Source organism: Podarcis liolepis (genome assembly GCF_965112155.1).
Source record: "Podarcis liolepis genome assembly, chromosome: 13".
Lineage (NCBI taxonomy): Eukaryota > Metazoa > Chordata > Lepidosauria > Squamata > Lacertidae > Podarcis > Podarcis liolepis.
The window spans coordinates 12,687,960-12,703,942 of record NC_139573.1 but is presented as its reverse complement, the minus strand read 5'-3'; the positions used below and the strand labels follow the sequence as shown (position 1 = coordinate 12,703,942).

At 48.7% G+C, this 15,983-nt stretch overlaps 1 protein-coding gene across 1 annotated transcript in view; it reads left to right on the top strand.

Annotated features, from left to right (window-relative positions):
* The window catches only part of NFATC4 (nuclear factor of activated T cells 4), a 30,236-nt gene that overhangs the window by 4,130 nt on the left and 10,123 nt on the right, over positions 1–15,983 (top strand). Inside the window, exons 2-4 of the mRNA XM_083471128.1 lie at positions 4,214–5,201; positions 12,457–12,619; positions 15,491–15,690. Of these exons, the coding sequence (XP_083327254.1) occupies positions 4,214–5,201; positions 12,457–12,619; positions 15,491–15,690 (1,351 nt within the window). The remainder of the gene's footprint in view (positions 1–4,213; positions 5,202–12,456; positions 12,620–15,490; positions 15,691–15,983) is intronic.

Below are 15,983 nucleotides of genomic sequence, written 5' to 3'. Positions count from 1 at the left end.
CAATGCAAAAAATAAAGGATGCAATCTGACCTGGTGGGTTGCAAGCTTCCTTTACGACCCATCGAGAGCAGTATTGTCTGTTGCCGCCATTGCAAAATTCATGTTTGGGATTACAACTCCCATCAACCCCAGCCAGCGCCAAAGGCCCACCGAGCCCAGTGCCCTGTTCTCAGCAGCTGCCAACCAGACACCTCACTTCCAATGGTGAAGGCAGAACATTGGGATAGAGTGCCTCTGAACCTGCAGGTTCTATTTAGTTACAATGCAGCAGTTTTGTTTGCCTTTTTGCCTTCCCAGATACAAGGGTGCCAGTCTATTTGTGTGTGTGTGTTTGTGTTCTAGACTAGGGACGCGGGTGGCGCTGTGGGTTAAACCACAGAGCCTAGGACTTACCGATCAGAAGGTTGGTGGTTCGAATCCCCGTGACGGGGTGAGCTCCTGTTGCTCGGTCCCTGCTCCTACCAACCTAGCAGTTCGAAAGCACGTCAAAGTGCAAGTAGATAAATAGGTACCGCTCCAGCGGGAAGGGAAATGGCGTTTCCGTGCGCTGCTCTGGTTTGCCAGAAGTGGCTTAGTCATGCTGGCCACATGACCCGGAAGCTGTACGCTGGCTCCCTCAGCCAATAAAGCGAGATGAGCGCCGCAACCTCAGAGTCGGTCACGACTGGACCTAATGGTCAGGGGTCCCTTTACCTTTACCTAGTGTTCTTGAGCTACCATTCTTGCCCTGCCTTCTGGCTTTGCCAATTTCCCTTAATTCTCTCCCACACAACCACACATGCATTGCCCTGCGAGTTCCACACAACATCTTCCAGCCACACCACCCAAGCAGGAAACAGTTGCTGCTCATTCCCGCTGAATATTGGCAGAAGGTGGAGCAAAACAGGGTCCTGGGAGTGGGTTGTGTAGTGTAGTCTTCCACCAGCCTGCAGCTCCCATCAGCTCCATTTTTGCAGTTCACAACACATAGAAGGCACCAGGTTGGCAACAGCTGGTGTAATGTGACAAGACTGGGTTGGATGGAGAGTTGAGGTGTGAGCCATTTGGGTGCTGTGATCCACTCCCTGTGGAGAAAGAAGATGATGGAAAGCAGTGACGGGAGCGGAGAGGTCACAGCCACGCAATCTCTTTAAATCACTTTTGCCCCACTTTAAGAGTCATGGAGGAAACTGGGAAGTGTAATTTGTTAAAGGCGCCTTGTTTGTTTGTTTATTTGTTACATTCAGATGAGGCTGGACAGGGTTTTCAACCCTGGCCTTCCAGGTACTAAGTCCGGCACTCTTAACCGCTATGCAATCGCTGGTTCTTGAAACTACAATTCCCAGCACCCTTAGCAAACTACAATTCCCAGGATGTGAGTGTGACCAGAAAGAGAGAAACTTTAAATTAGAAGCAGCTGTCAGTCGAGAAAGGGTTGCAGGGCAGAGAAGAAGAAATCAACTTTCATCTTTCTTTCTTTTTCTCCTCTTTATATCTTTATCCAAATATTTGCTGTGTGTATGTATTTTGTTTTTTCTGGGGGGGGGGGAGGATACCTCTTCCTCTATTTGACTTGTGGGTAGTCATCCCCCCCTCCCCAGCCAGCTATATTTAATATCCATCCCATGGGGTTTGGGTTCTTTGCTTTCTCTCTCTCACTTGACGTATGCAGGATGCCATAGGCAAAAGGAAAGCAGGCAGTTGGATCCTCCTTCCAGAATTCTTTGTTGCTGTAAAACCTCCCTTTTTGCTGCTGCTGTTGGTGGTGGTGGTTCCCCTTTATTGCTCAGGCCCTCTCTTGAATTAATTTGACAATCGGGTTGCATATTTGGTGTAATGAATTCAGCTACTGCTAGCTGTGGGGAGGAGGAAGGTAGAAAGATAGCAACTCAGTAAGCAAGTTTATATTGAGTCAAAGCCTTGGTCCACCCTACACTGACTGGCAGCAGCTCTCCAGTGTTTTAGACTGGGGGTGTTTCCACCTGTATCTGGAGATTCAACCTGAGACCTTTTGCAAGCAAAACAGTTGCTCTGCCACTGACCTATGACCCTCACTGCTCTCTTACTGTTAGATGTTCGGATCAGCCATCTGTTGGCTCATGGCTTCACTAGGGTGTTCTCAGTTCCTTCAAATCATTTATACCAGGGGAAACTCCCAATAAAAAATAACTAATCCTTGCCTTTAGGCTTACAATCTCAAAAAAAGGCACAGCATGAAAGGAAAAAGGGAAGGAGAGGGAAGAGGAAAATGCAGGTACCCGGGCACTAAATTCTTACTGTTACAAGGCTCTTACAATGACCAATTGGTATAGAAATGAGCTGGCTCTTTCAAATTTAACTGTGTTATTCAAATGGAAACATGCACATATCTCCAAATGCATTTACCGCTTCATGAAACAGCATGAAGATTGAGGTCCTCTTCAGAGCCATAGAAGCTAGAAAGCTTTTGCTTGTTTCAAAAAAGGTGGTTCACAAGACATCGCATTGGTGGGTGAGACAATCATGGGATTGCACGCAGTTTAGCAAATTGTGTTCCCTTCTTCTAGTAGAAAGAGATGCTCATATCACTACCCATCTGTGGTCTGTTGGCCTAAAAGTATAATCTGCCACTTTTTGGTAAATTTATGGTAAACCTACTAGCTTGGTTTTTTCCTATTGCTCTTGGGACTGCTGAGTAGAGAATCACTTGCACATTAGATTATCCTCTGTCACCTTCAAGGTCTCCAAATTCCATTGGTCACACCCACATTTAAAGCACTTTGATGTCCCGCATAGAGTACTAAGATCTGTAGTTTGCCTCTCTAGAGAGCTACAGCTCCCAGGAATCTTTTGGGGGAAAACCACATGTTTTAAATATACATTAAATGTGTTTTAATTGTATGGTGTGGATGTGGCAATTATGTTTTGATCCTTATTGATTTATTAACGTGCCCACATGCTACATCTGTCAACAGCTAGTGGAGAATGGAGCCCCTATGTTCGAAAGCAGTATACCTTTGATTGCCAGTTGCGGCAGTGGGGGTGGGGTGGGCAAATAACTGGAAATGGCTATCTCTATCTTGTGATCTTACTAAGCTGTTAGAATGCTGTGGCCAGGTAAACCTTTGATTGACTCCAACATGGTAGTTCATTCTCTCTCTCTCTCTCTCTCTCTCTCTCTCTCATGCATTTCATTAATTTTACAAACATTTTAACATTTCAAGGTTTCACCATTTCTGCATATTCCATAAGTTTTTGTATCCATTCTTCCTTTGCTGGGACTTCTGCTTCTTTCCATTCTGGGCGATTAACATTCTTGCTGCTGTAGTCACATACATGAATAAAATTCTATACAATTTAGGTAGTTTTGTGTCTATAATTCCCCAAAGAAAAGCTTCTGCCCGCCTCGATTGTTTTAAGCATCCTTTTCAATTCATTATATATCGTTTCTAAGTAAGCTTTCACCTTACCACAAGACCACCACATATTATAAAAAGAACCTTCTTTCTCTTTGCATATTCAACATTTGTTTGATTTAGATTTATACATACCGTACATTTCCATGTAAAAGACTAGGTTTGTTTATTAAAAATCCATTTGAAAAATGGGGGGGGGGTGTCCTATCCACAGATGGTGCATAGTGGGGACGTGGGATTGGTTGCTGCCGCAAGCCGGAGATTGTCAGCAGCTATAGGGCATGTTGGAGGCTGCAGCAAGTGCTGATTTTGGTTGGCTGTCGCTTTGGCGATTGGTCAGTACGATAGCTGGCTCTTGCGACGCATGCGAGTGGCACCGCAGGTCATGTGGGTGAGCAATTTTCTGCAATACAGTGGTACCTCGGGTTACAGACGCTTCAGGTTACAGACTCCACTAACCCAGAAATAGTACCTCGGGTTAAGAACTTTGCTTCAGGATGAGAACAGAAATCGCGCAGCAGCGGCACGGCGGCAGCAGGAGGCCCCATTAGCTAAAGTGGTGCTTCAGGTTAAGAACTGTTTCAGGTTAAGAACGGACCTCCAGAACAAATTAAGTTCTTACAGGTACCACTGTAGCCCCCACAATAAAGCTCAACAACTTCATTTTCTTAATTTTTAGTCCCCCAAAATAGGGGGCATCTTATACACGGGGGCGTCTTATACAAAGAAAAATGCAGTATTTGCCAGTTTCCTTGGTGTTAGATACCAACGATATATCATTTTCAACCAACATGGTGGTTCTCATCTCTTTCTTTTTTCCTCTATCTCTCTTTTTACAGACCTGGATGCGGACAACCTCCCTGCCTACTGTTCACTTGCCCTGGGAGACCCGCCTCCTTACACCTCTCCCCTGGGAATCCCCTGCCCTCTGCATCTCGGCGGGGGCCGTGCAGGCATGCACTCCCCCCCACCCCGGCCGGCTGACTTGGACGGCGACACCTTTGAGAGCCAGCCCGCCCGGCGCGTCCGCCTCGGAGGCTCCCGTGTGCTGGAATGCCCCAGCATCCAGATCACCACCATTTCGCCAGGCCGGCGGGCCGAGGAAGACGACTGGGACTCCTCGCCTCGTGACTACCTCCTCCTGGAGGCTTTCGGGGGCTACCGTGAGACCACCCCGTCTTCCGGCTTCTTCACCCCGAGCCCCGCCAGCAGCGGCAGCGTCTCGCCTTGGAGCTTCTTTTCGGACGACGAAGCCCCCGCCGGGGACGATGTGGAGCGGGAGCTGAACGAGGCAGCGGCCCGCTTTGCCCTCAGTTCCCCCTTGGGTTCTCCCCGGGGCTCCCCCAAGCCATGGTCGCCCGCCGACGAGTCGTGGCAGCCTTACGGCGCCAGCTATTCCCCAAGCAGGGGAGCAGAGGATGGATGGATGCTCCTGGGCCCGCGGCCAGCTTCGCCCTGTGGCAAGCGGCGGTACTCCAGCTCTGAAACGCACTCCTCGGCATCCCCCTGCCTCTCCCGGAGGGGCAGCCTTGGAGAGGAGACCCCAGGGGAGACCGTAGAGGCAGGAGGCGACACAGCGCCCTTCAACTGTACTGGAGCCCGACCGGCCGAAAGCATCCCCCAAAAAGCCCGGAAGACCTCGACCGAGCAGACAGTGGCCCTGACCAGGAAGGAGGAAGGGAGCTGCAATGGGGAGGATGGGGGCAGCGGCACCACAGGGGGCTACGGACTTGGCGTGGGGCGCAAGGAAGGAATGGATTACCTGGCAGTGCCTTCCCCACTGGCCTGGTCCAAAGCTCGCATTGGAGGTCACAGCCCTGTGTTCAGGTAAACCAAGACTCTAACGCTCTTTAAAGTTTGTATAAATGGTCCCCTTCTTCCTTCCATGCAAGGATGTTGAGAGTTTGGGTTGGAACTGTGGCCTGAGAGAGGGTTTCTAAAAGCGGTCATCCAGGTGGCTTGGGGCGATTCCCAAGCAAGGCATGATGGGAATATCCGTCTTGTGATGCTTATCTCTAGATCTTGGTAGCCAGAGGTGGATGGCTTTGCGAATGTGGAGTTACAAGTTGGACAGATCCCTAACACACACATATTATTAAACCAGTCTGGGAATTGTAGCTCTGTGAAGGGAGCAGGGATCTCCTAACAGCCCTTAGCAAACTGCAGTCCCCAGAATTCTGTGTGGCTTCCAACAGGATATTAAAAACACAATAAAAGATCAAACATTAAAATCTTCCCTAAACAGGGCTGCCTTCAGATGTCTTCTAAAAGTCAGATAGTTGTTTATTTTCTTGACATCTGATGGGAGGGCGTTCCACAGGGCGGGTGCCACTACTGAGAAGGCCCTCTGCCTGGTTCCCTGTAACCTCACTTCTCATAGTGAGGGAACTGCCAGAAGGCCCTCGGCCCTGACCTCAGTGTCTGGACTGAAAGATGGGGTTGGAGACGCTCCTTCAGGTATACTGGGCCGAGGGCGTTTATGAGCTTTATGAGAGTGCTTTATCTTCCTCACATGTAGTTCTTTAGTTCACCTCTGGACTATCCATAGTTTACAGGCAGGATTGTGGAAAATTAGGTTTGTGCAATTTAAAGTGGATTAAAGTGCTCTCGAGCAGCAAATCCACTTTTAAAAAATGGACTTTGGGCTCACAGGGCTCACAGGTTCACAGGGATGGGGAAAATGCGCTAAAACGTGTAGTGTAAACAAATGATCAGTGAGGAAACGCTGGGCTCCCCCCCCCCCCAGCAGGAGCTTACTAGAGCTCAGCTCTGGCACCTCTCAGGTGGGGGACCATTGTGATTCTAAGAGAGCACGGGAGAAGTTCGTGGTGAGCTCTGACACTCTTTGCCCCCCTGGAAAAATAGCACTGAGGAATTGTATAACCACTGCACAAGCAAATCAAGATGAAACCTCATTGTCATATAACCTGCCCACAAACAAATTAGAAGGAATGCTCAGTAAAGCACAGGCGTCTAGCTTTTTCGTAAGCTTTGCGCAAGCTAATCAGGACGAATGCCCAATTAGCAGGGCATCTGGAGCAGCCCCAGCGATTGCAGATTTTGCTGCCCTCCTAGCATGGATCCTAGCTATCTTCCTCTAGCATCCAAAGACCTTCACCTGAGCATGCCGTTGTCGGGAACTGCGGATGGGGGTGGAAGCCATGGCTCCCTCCCTCTCCCACCCTTAAGCCAGCCGGTTTGAATTTGCCAGCGCCATTGCCGGCTCTGTGGTTTGGCTGCCAGAGTTTCTGTTGTATAAAAACAACTTGTCAGACCAGACCAGGCAGAAGGGCTGGTGTCTCTAGTTACACATCCCAGACCCCAGCTCTGCATGCGGTGCTGGGGGCGGACGGGTGGGAGCTGGCGTAAACACGCAGTGCCTTGTTCCCTGTTAAGGTAAGCAGCTGGATTGGAAGAATTTCCCCTGCATGGTGGATCAACGTCATGACCTTTGAGTTCGGGGGCAGTGGCTCCATCCATTCCCTCCTCTGCCCCGTTTGCAGTTCCAAAGCCCATAGCCAGCAATATCCTGCCAAGCCAAGTCCCCTGTTTCTTCAAAGCAGAAATTAGCATCTCTTAAGCCAAGCTTGTGAATGCAATGGGTTAGCCTGTGACAACAAGCCCACGAGAACTAAAATACAGTAGACCTTGCATATCTTGCCTTCTTGTTTGCAGAGATTTCTATAAGGGTGATACCGGCAATTTAGGTCAGCCTTGCAAAAGCTGAGCTGCTGCATTAAAGGGACTAAATTTGCAAGCGCCAAACTGCTGAATCAAAGAGCCTTTGGGTGCGTACACAGTACCAGCTTAAAGCGCAGTTGGTTGTCCTTTTCCCCAGCTGGTTCTGGGGAAAATGCATCAAAACTATTTCATAAGAAAGAACAAGACAGGTACAGGAGAGAGATGGATTTTGGCTGACATGCATACACCACTTCCCAAAGTAGCAGTGGGAGGGCACTGGATACAGAGCAAATAGTGTGTAGACAGCTTTTACCCTTTCTTTTGGGAACTCTGCTTCTGCACGACATGTACAAGGGGGAAGGGTTTTGCAGGAGTCCTTGGCCAAACTCCCTCTGTATGCAAATTGAAGGAAGTCTCATAGAATAAGACACCCAGTTTCATAGCCTCTCTGCATGTAAAATCTATGGCAGGCTTCCTCAACCTTGGCCCTCCAGATGTTTTTGGCCTACAACTCCCATGATCCCTAGCTAGCAGGACCAGTGGTCAGGGATGATGCGAACTGTAGTCTCAAAACATCTGGAGGGCCGAGGTTGAGGAAGCCTGATCTATGGTGTGGCCACTTCTTGGATACGGTGTACTCAGAAACCCGGACACAGAGGTTACAGAGAAGGGCGACCAAACACATGAAACACCCGGTGTTTGGAAATGGCCTACAGCAGGAGTCTGCACATATCTCAGGCTTATATGGTCCACTTTGTCTACCAGCCAGAGCCAGGTGCAAGGCTGTGGGCCAGCCAGGGGAGCATATGCTGAGAGCAGAGTGGCTCTGAGCATATGCCTGATCCAGCAATTTGAGACCTGTATCTAAACAGACTTCATAAGTCCTTTATCTCTCATTCACCCCAATCCTGGTTTCTTCTCCGACACCATTCTTTCATTGCAGAGCTTTCCAAACTGTGTGTTGGCTGCAGTGTGAATGCTCCTACCGGGGCTGGAAAGAGATTGGTTTAACCTCCAGTTTGCTAATAACACTGAATTACTGTGTCACAAAATGATGCATGTCTAAAAAAGTGTGTCACCCATATGAAAAGTTCGGGAAGCTCTGCTCAGGGCCCTCTTAAGCATATCTGGTGCTGTGGTGCAAAGATCCCTCCGGTGCCCCCCTTTCCCAGGGTGGCTCCTCCGGCGGGGAAGAGGCGGAGGCTGGACGCAGCACCTCCTGGCTCAGCTGGCCGCTTCATGCCGCGGTGGCCACTGCAGGCAGCAAAATGAGCAAGCGGGCCTATACCGAGCGAGGGCTTGTGCGCCGCTCCCACCGAGTGTTGGCTAGGTTTTTTTCCCTTTAGCCTTCTGGTGCCCTGCAGAATTCGGCGCCTGGAGGCTAAAAGGGGAAAAACCTAGCCGACGTGTGGCGGGAGCACGCTCACTTACTCAGTGCGCTTGTTCAGTGTTCCCTGGACTCTTGCCTGGTGCCCTCCAGAACTTGGAGCCCCGCGCCACTAGCCTCTATGGGTAAGACAGGCCTGGCTCTGCTTTATAGCATTCTCACTTGTTGCTGCTGATAGTCAACTGGGAGTCTGGAACGCTTGCTGAATTACTTCAGATCCCCCAGAGGTCCACCAGTAGCTCCTGATTTGCCTTCTGTCCACCCCAAATCTTAAGCATTTGAAGCTTTTCAGTTGTTTTTAAAATATATCATTACAAGGGCAGCTTCATCAGATCACACGTGGTGTAGAGCAAGAGGTAGCCAACATAGAATCATAGAGTTGGAATAGACCACAAGGGCCATTGAGTCCGACCCCCTGCCAAGCAGGAAACATGGTCCTCTAGATGCTCCTGGAGCACAACTCCCATCTCCCCTGATCATTGGCCATTGTCCATGCTAGCTGAGGGCTGATGGGGAATTGGGAGTCCAATAAACATCTGCAGGGACAACCCTGGAGAAGAGAAGGCCAGTGATACGGAACTGCCTTTCCCAACAGCTCTCCCATATATAACTCTGGGTTGCCTAAAAAAACATGGATTGGCTGACATTTGGGACGGGCCAGAGGGCTTCTTTGTACAATGAACAATTAATTTGCAAAGTACGGCAGCCTTTTGTGTTTTAAGCGCACTGGCCTGCTAGACAGTGGTGGCAAGCAATTGCATGCAGGAGGCTGCAGAGCAGGGATGGGGAACCTGCAATCTTCCAGATGTTTGCAGGAGTAGAGCTCCCATCATCACTGAGCATTGGCCATGCCCGCTGGCACCGATCGGAGTCCAGTATCGCCCAGAGAGCCACAGGTTCCCCATCCCCATTCTGCCCTGCCTTTAATTTGAATTCAGCCTGCTCTTTTATTTCCCTTCTCTTCCCTCCCCCTCCCCTTTTATGAAGATTACCCACTCTGAGACCCCACAGCTAATTCTCCCCTGGCCTCCTTGCTGGCCCAAGTAGGACTAATTCAGCCAGCTAGCCCTGGTGACTATCTAATGCTTATTAGATGGATTTTCCCCAAATTGATTTCTGAACTTTGAATTTCATTGTTATTCATGTTTTTATACTGTATTTTCTGCTGCTTCTACAATTCAGTGTTTTAAATTTGTTGTTAGCTGCCCTGAGCCCGGTTTTCTGAACCAGGAAGGGTGGGGTATAATTAAAAAGTTATCATCATCATCATCATCATTATTATCCCTGCTGTACAGGCTAGTGAGCTGTATCACTCCTCTGCAGCCAGCATAGAAACCAAGTCCATTGCCCGGGGATGGCAAGAGGCACTTTTCCATCCGCAGAATGTTGTAGGAAGGACAGAGAGCTCTCTGCAAGGCTAGTAACTTTTGTGGAGTTACATATAAGGCAGATTGAATTTGGGGCCACATGGTGGCCACTGGTTTGTTTAGATAAGGGCATAGGAGGACCCTGTTGGATCAGGCCTATGGCCCACCTAGTCCATTTCTCACTGTGGCCAGCCAGGGTCCCATGGCCAGCTCACAAGGAGGACCTGCATGTAACAGTGTCTACTTGTGATTCCAGTGACTAGTATTCAAAGGGATACTGCCTCTGGCAGGAAGGCAAAGATAGTCACTGTGGCTAGGGACAAACGGATATGCTTATCATCCATGAATTTGTCTAATCATCCTTTAAAGCTATCCAGGATGGTGGGCATCGCTACTTCTTGTGGGAGAGAGTTCCACAGTTTAATGATGTGCTGAATGGAGAAGCACTTTCTTTTGTCTGCCCCAAGTCTTGCAATGTTCAGCTTCATTTGAGAAAAACTTCTCTCCATCCACTTCATGCTGTTCATCATTTTATAAACTTCCATCATGCCTCTTCGTACTGTACCTCGGGTTACATACGCTTCAGGTTACAGATTCCGTTAACCCAGAAATAGTACCTCGGGTTAAGAACTTTGCTTCAGGATGAGAACAGAAATCGTGCTCCGGTGGCACAGCGGCAGCGGGAGGCCGCATTAGCTAAAGTGGTGCTTCAGGTTAAGAACACTTTCAGGTTAAGAACAGACCTCAAGAATGAATTAAGTTCTTAACCCAGGTACAGTGGTGCCTCGCAAGACGAGAAGAATCCGTTCTGTGATTCTCTTCGTCTAGCGGTTTTTTCATCTTGCGAAGCAAGCCCATTGAAGGATTAGCGGATTAGCGCTATTAGCGGCTTTTAGCGGCTTATCTGCTGATCGGATCAGCTGATAAGCGGCTTAGCGGCTTAGAAAAAAGGGGGGGAGGGGGGAAAAAGCAGGAACTCGCAAGACATTGTCGTCTTGTGAAGCAAGCCCATAGGAAATTCGTTTTGCGAAGCACCTTCAAAATGGAAAACTCTTTCGTCTAGCGAGTTTTCCGTCTTTCGAGGCATTCGTCTTGCAGGGCACCACTGTACCACTGTACTTGACTTTTCTCTAGCTAAGAAGCTCCAATTCACAGAATCATAAGAGCTGTAGAATTGCAAGGAACCCTGAGGATCATCTGGTCCAACTCCTGTCCCATGCAGGGATCAAACCTGCGACCCTGGTGTTATCGCCACCGCACTCTAACCAATGGAGCTACCTCAATTTCTGAGCTACAAACTCAGGTTGCAACCTTTCCTCATAGGGTAATTCCTCCCTCCCCTTGATTGTTTTGGTTGCTCCATTCTGAACCTTTCCCCCCTCTGCAATGGACCAATTCACAGAGAATCGATCTAGCTATGGAAGTGAGCTATGATGGCAAAACAGATCATGTTTTGAAGCTGCGTATCTCTAGATACACTAACATGAGCTTGACCAAACTATGGGAGGCAGTGGAAGACAGGAGTGCCTGGCGTGCTCTGGTCCATGGGGTCACAAAGAGTCAGACACGACTAAACAACCACAAAATCTCTAGATACGAGCTACTGTGGACAAACTGCTTGGTGGTGGAGCATCTGCTTTCATTGCAGAAGGTAATCCTTGGGCATCTCTAGGTAATCCTTAGGAGAAGCACCTTTCTGAAACCTTGGATACCTGATGCCAGTATCTATAGACAATAATGAGCTATACTGTATACAATTTGACTTGTACATCTTCCTATGCTTTTATGTTCTCCTTGTGGTCTTCCGAGGGCCTCTGATTGGCCACCATGTAAGAGAGGATGGTTGCATGATATGGTTCTTAAGTCTGAATCCAGCAGGGATCATGATCTGGAGCAAGAGAAGTGTGAAATGGGTACTCATCAGGAGTGTGCTCTGAATGAATGCCTATGTAAAAAGTTATCTGGCCTCTGACTAGCCCCTCAGCTACGGCAAGCTCAAAATTGGTGATGAACAAGCCAGGAGAAAATATATATATATTTGAAATACGTGAGGGCTAGTAACTCATTGTAGATCCCTTTGCAAGGCTTGCAATTTATGTTCTTAAATATTACTAACTGCAAACTTGGGAAAGGAGGCTGGAGGTTCTGCACTGAGTGCCTGTGAGCGTTGTAGGTGGGGAGAAATTTAGCTGGTCAAATTTTACGTGCCTTTTTAATAGTTGTTTTGAAGTATGAACTCTGGTAGGGCCTGCCATCCTGTTGCAGCCAGGATGGGGGGAGCATCACCCACCATCCATTGGAAGAAAAGTCACAGCATCAGGGTAGATCACATGCTCTACATGTGTGATGTTCCAGGTTCGATTCCTGACATCTTCAGTTCAAAGGAGCAAGTGCCATAAAAGACCGCTGCCTGAGATCCTGTCAGTCAGAGTAAAAAATGCTGAGTGAGCTGGGTAGACAAATATTGTGGTTTGTTACTTAACAGCTTCCTGTGTTCCAGTTTCCTCTTTGGTGCAGCTACGTATTAAAGGTACACGAGTCCCCTGCTGCATTCCTGTTTGGGTTGCGAGCAGGAGGAGGTCGGAGGAGGTCACTTCTAGTGCCTAAGTCGTCAACTTCATGGTCCTTCCTTTCGCCCATTCCCCAGGTCTTCTGCTCTCCCCCCTCTGGACTGGCCTCTCCCCAGTCAGTACGAACAGTATGAGCTGAAAATCGAGGTGCAGCCCCGAACTCACCACCGAGCCCATTACGAGACGGAGGGCAGCAGGGGTGCTGTGAAGGCCGCTCCAGGAGGACACCCTGTGGTGAAGGTATCTGAGGGGTGGGGGGAGCTAACAAGAACAGGGACCAGGGGGTTGGGTGGGTGGGAAGAGGGACAATGAACTAAATAAAAGTTCCCACTTTGCATCTCTCCTGGAGGGGCCAGTGTGGTGTAGTGGTTAAGAGCGGTAGTCACGTAATCTGGGGAACCGGGTTTGTGTCTCCGCTCCTCCACATGCAGCTGCTGGGTGACCTTGGGCCACTCACACTTCTCTGAAGTCTCTCAGCCCCACTCACCTCACAGAGTGTTTGTTGTGGGGGAGGAAGGGAAAGGAGAATGTTAGCCGCTTTGAGACTCCTTAAGCGGAGTGATAAAGCGGGATATCAAATCCAAACTACTCCTCCTCCTCCTCCTCCTCCTCCTCCTCTTCTTCTTCTTCTTCTTCTTCTTCTTCTTCTTCTTCTTCTTCTGCAACCACAGTCTCACAAAACGACTGTAGGCCAGGCACAGGGAACTCATGGCCTTGAAGTCATCGGACAACAACTCCCATTATCCCATGAACATTGGCCCTGCTGGGTGGGGCTGATGGGAGCTGGAGGTCAAAAACCTCTGGAGCCTTGAAATGTATGGTAATGTAGAAAAGGCAATAATGCATTCTCCTGTGTATCATGATTTCGCCTTGAAAGTGGGCCGAGAGTACACCTGAGCATGTGTAGAGTATATTTATTCTCACCACATAATCACAGGCTCCACCTCCATATTTGGCATAGGAGCTGGTAAGGCTTTCAGGCTGAGGGCTGGGTTCCACCTTTGCCATTTAGCCAGATAAAGCCAGCTTTGCTTTCGACACCATTTATTCCGTAAGAGCTCATATGCATTTTTTAATTTTCTGCTATTGTTGTTATTTTTTAAAGCCCTCTCCTCTGCCCCCAGCCTCCAGGGAGCTTGTTGTCAACATAGGTTGTTTTTTTATATAAAAAAAAATACACATATAAATATCTCGGCATTTTCAGCCAAGCTAATCCAGAAGGGAAACTTCCTTTTTTCTTTTTCTTTTAATTCTCTTTTCTTTGAGGGCTGGTTTGAAAGTCTCCATCCAGAAATTTGAAAGATGAAAACTATTCCCACTTCAAAGGCTGCTTGCGGGGGCCAAAAAAAAGGAAAAGAAAGAAAGACAAATGTCACGGATTTTGTTTGCAACAAATTGTGAAATAGCCGCACGCTAAATTTAGATGAGTGCCTTTTAAATAAGTGGGAAGGTTGAAACTTTTAAACAACAAAACCAACCCACGGCTTTATGAGAGTGAGGGGGTGATATTTGGCCTGCTTGTTCTTATAGTGACAGGAAGGTTTGATCAGTGCGTGTGTGTTTTTGTGCTGTGATGCAACTTTCCCTATACTGTACTCCATCTCTTTGTATCCTAGTTTCCTCAAATTACGATGTGGAGATCTATATGTACATTTTCCTAGGACTGGGGTGGGGTGGGGAGATTGGCATGAAAAGCTGAGGTCCGTCCTTTCTCTCTTCTCGTTGCCTCCGCCCCCCCACTCCGTTTGTGTGTGTGTATTCTTCCCCTTCCATTCCCCATCACATTCCCCTGTAACCAGGATCTTGGGGCTGCCCTTTCCCACGCTCTCATCTCAGATTCGCAGCGCTGGTCTCCTCCTGCACCCAGCCCCTCTGCGTCACTCTTAGGGATAGCAAGTCGGAGTGTGGAGTGTTTGTGGGACAAATACCCCCACCCCTTGCTCCATATGCTTTCTGGCAAATTCCACCCCTCTTCTGCAGGCGTTCAGAACTTGCCCTTCCTTGCAGAGAGGCCAGCCCTCCGTTTCCTAAAGCTGCGCCCCCTTCCCCCTTTCTCCTGCCATCTCCCTGCTTCCCATTCCCCACCCCGCCCTTTCCAAAAGTTGGCATAGGCTTTTGCAGGTTCCAAGGCCGCTTCCACTGCCCCCACAATCCTTCAGGCCTCAGATCCTTCCATCTTCCATGGCATGAGTGGGGAGGGGAGAGGTAAAAACGGAGCATTTTCCTTTAAGGCTCAAATCGACTGCAGCTGGAAGTCTTGGCCTCTGATTGGAAACATCTGGGCGTCCCTGAGGCAAGACCACCGATGTCTCCAGCTGCAGTGGCCTTTGCCAAAGAGGGTGGCTGGTAAGGAGGTGGTGGAGACAGGGAGTAATCAATATGTAAGACACACAGAGCTCTTTTCATGGAATAGAGGCCCACCTTCCAGGTCTGTGATTGCACAACTTAATTTAAGACAGGGATTAGCCCCCATAATTTATTTTATTTTATTTTTTAAGACTGAATAAAGTCTCCAGAGAATTTGAAGCAAGCATATTTCATATCCACTGCATTGATTTTTATTTTTTTTAATGACAGCCGAACCTTCTCCTTCAGCTGCTAAGTGTTTATGAACATTCTGTGACATCATAGCCACAGGGTCTTGGACAGACTGTGTCCTAGCCCTGCTGTCTCTGAACCTTCTGAAGTGGTGATGGCCAGGAATTTGAAACTGGGACTTTTAAAACATGCAGATCCGTGACCACCCATTGCGGGTTCTTCTCGCAAGGAAATGAACCGGGCCACCCCTTTGCCACATACAGAGCATCTGCCATGACGCAGCGTCACAGAATGTTCAGAAGTGGATGGGGAAATTCACATGTGAGATGTCCCATTACAGAATGCATTGGCTGGGGATGGTGGCCAGATTTTGGCGGGGATGATCGCTTAAGTCTCTTTGGCTGTGCAGGAAAATGTCTGGGGTGACTATTTTCTCCTAGAGGGGTGGCAATCATCACACTGATTTTGCCACATCTTCAGACGAACTCAAAAGCTCGGTCCGCGGTCACGGCAATAAGATGAGATATTTTATATCGGAGAAGCTTACTGTTTTCCTTTCTCTCCCCACCCCAGCTTTTAGGCTATGATGAGAAGCCCCTTACCTTACAAATGTTCATTGGCACGGCGGATGAGCGGAACTTGCGTCCCCATGCCTTCTACCAAGTGCACCGCATCACTGGCAAAATGGTTGCCACCACGAGCTATGAATCCATCATCAATGGCACTAAGGTCCTTGAGATGTCCCTGCTGCCTGAGAATAACATGGCTGCCAAGTAAGAATTGCTTTGTGGGGCTTTCGAAGAGTGGGGGTGATGTGGTTGGTGAATATGCCCAATTATAAAAAAATAAGGAAATTCCTCCCTACGTAGCAGCAAACCTGATTTTGCAACTGAGTATAGATGCTTAACGGGACGCGGGTGGTGCTGTGGATTAAACCACAGAGCCTAGGACTTACCGATCAGAAGGTCGGCGGTTCGAATCCCCATGACGGGGTGAGCGCCCGTTGCTCGGTCACTGCTCCTGCCAACCTAGCAGTTCGAAAGCACCTCAAAGTGCAAGTAGATAA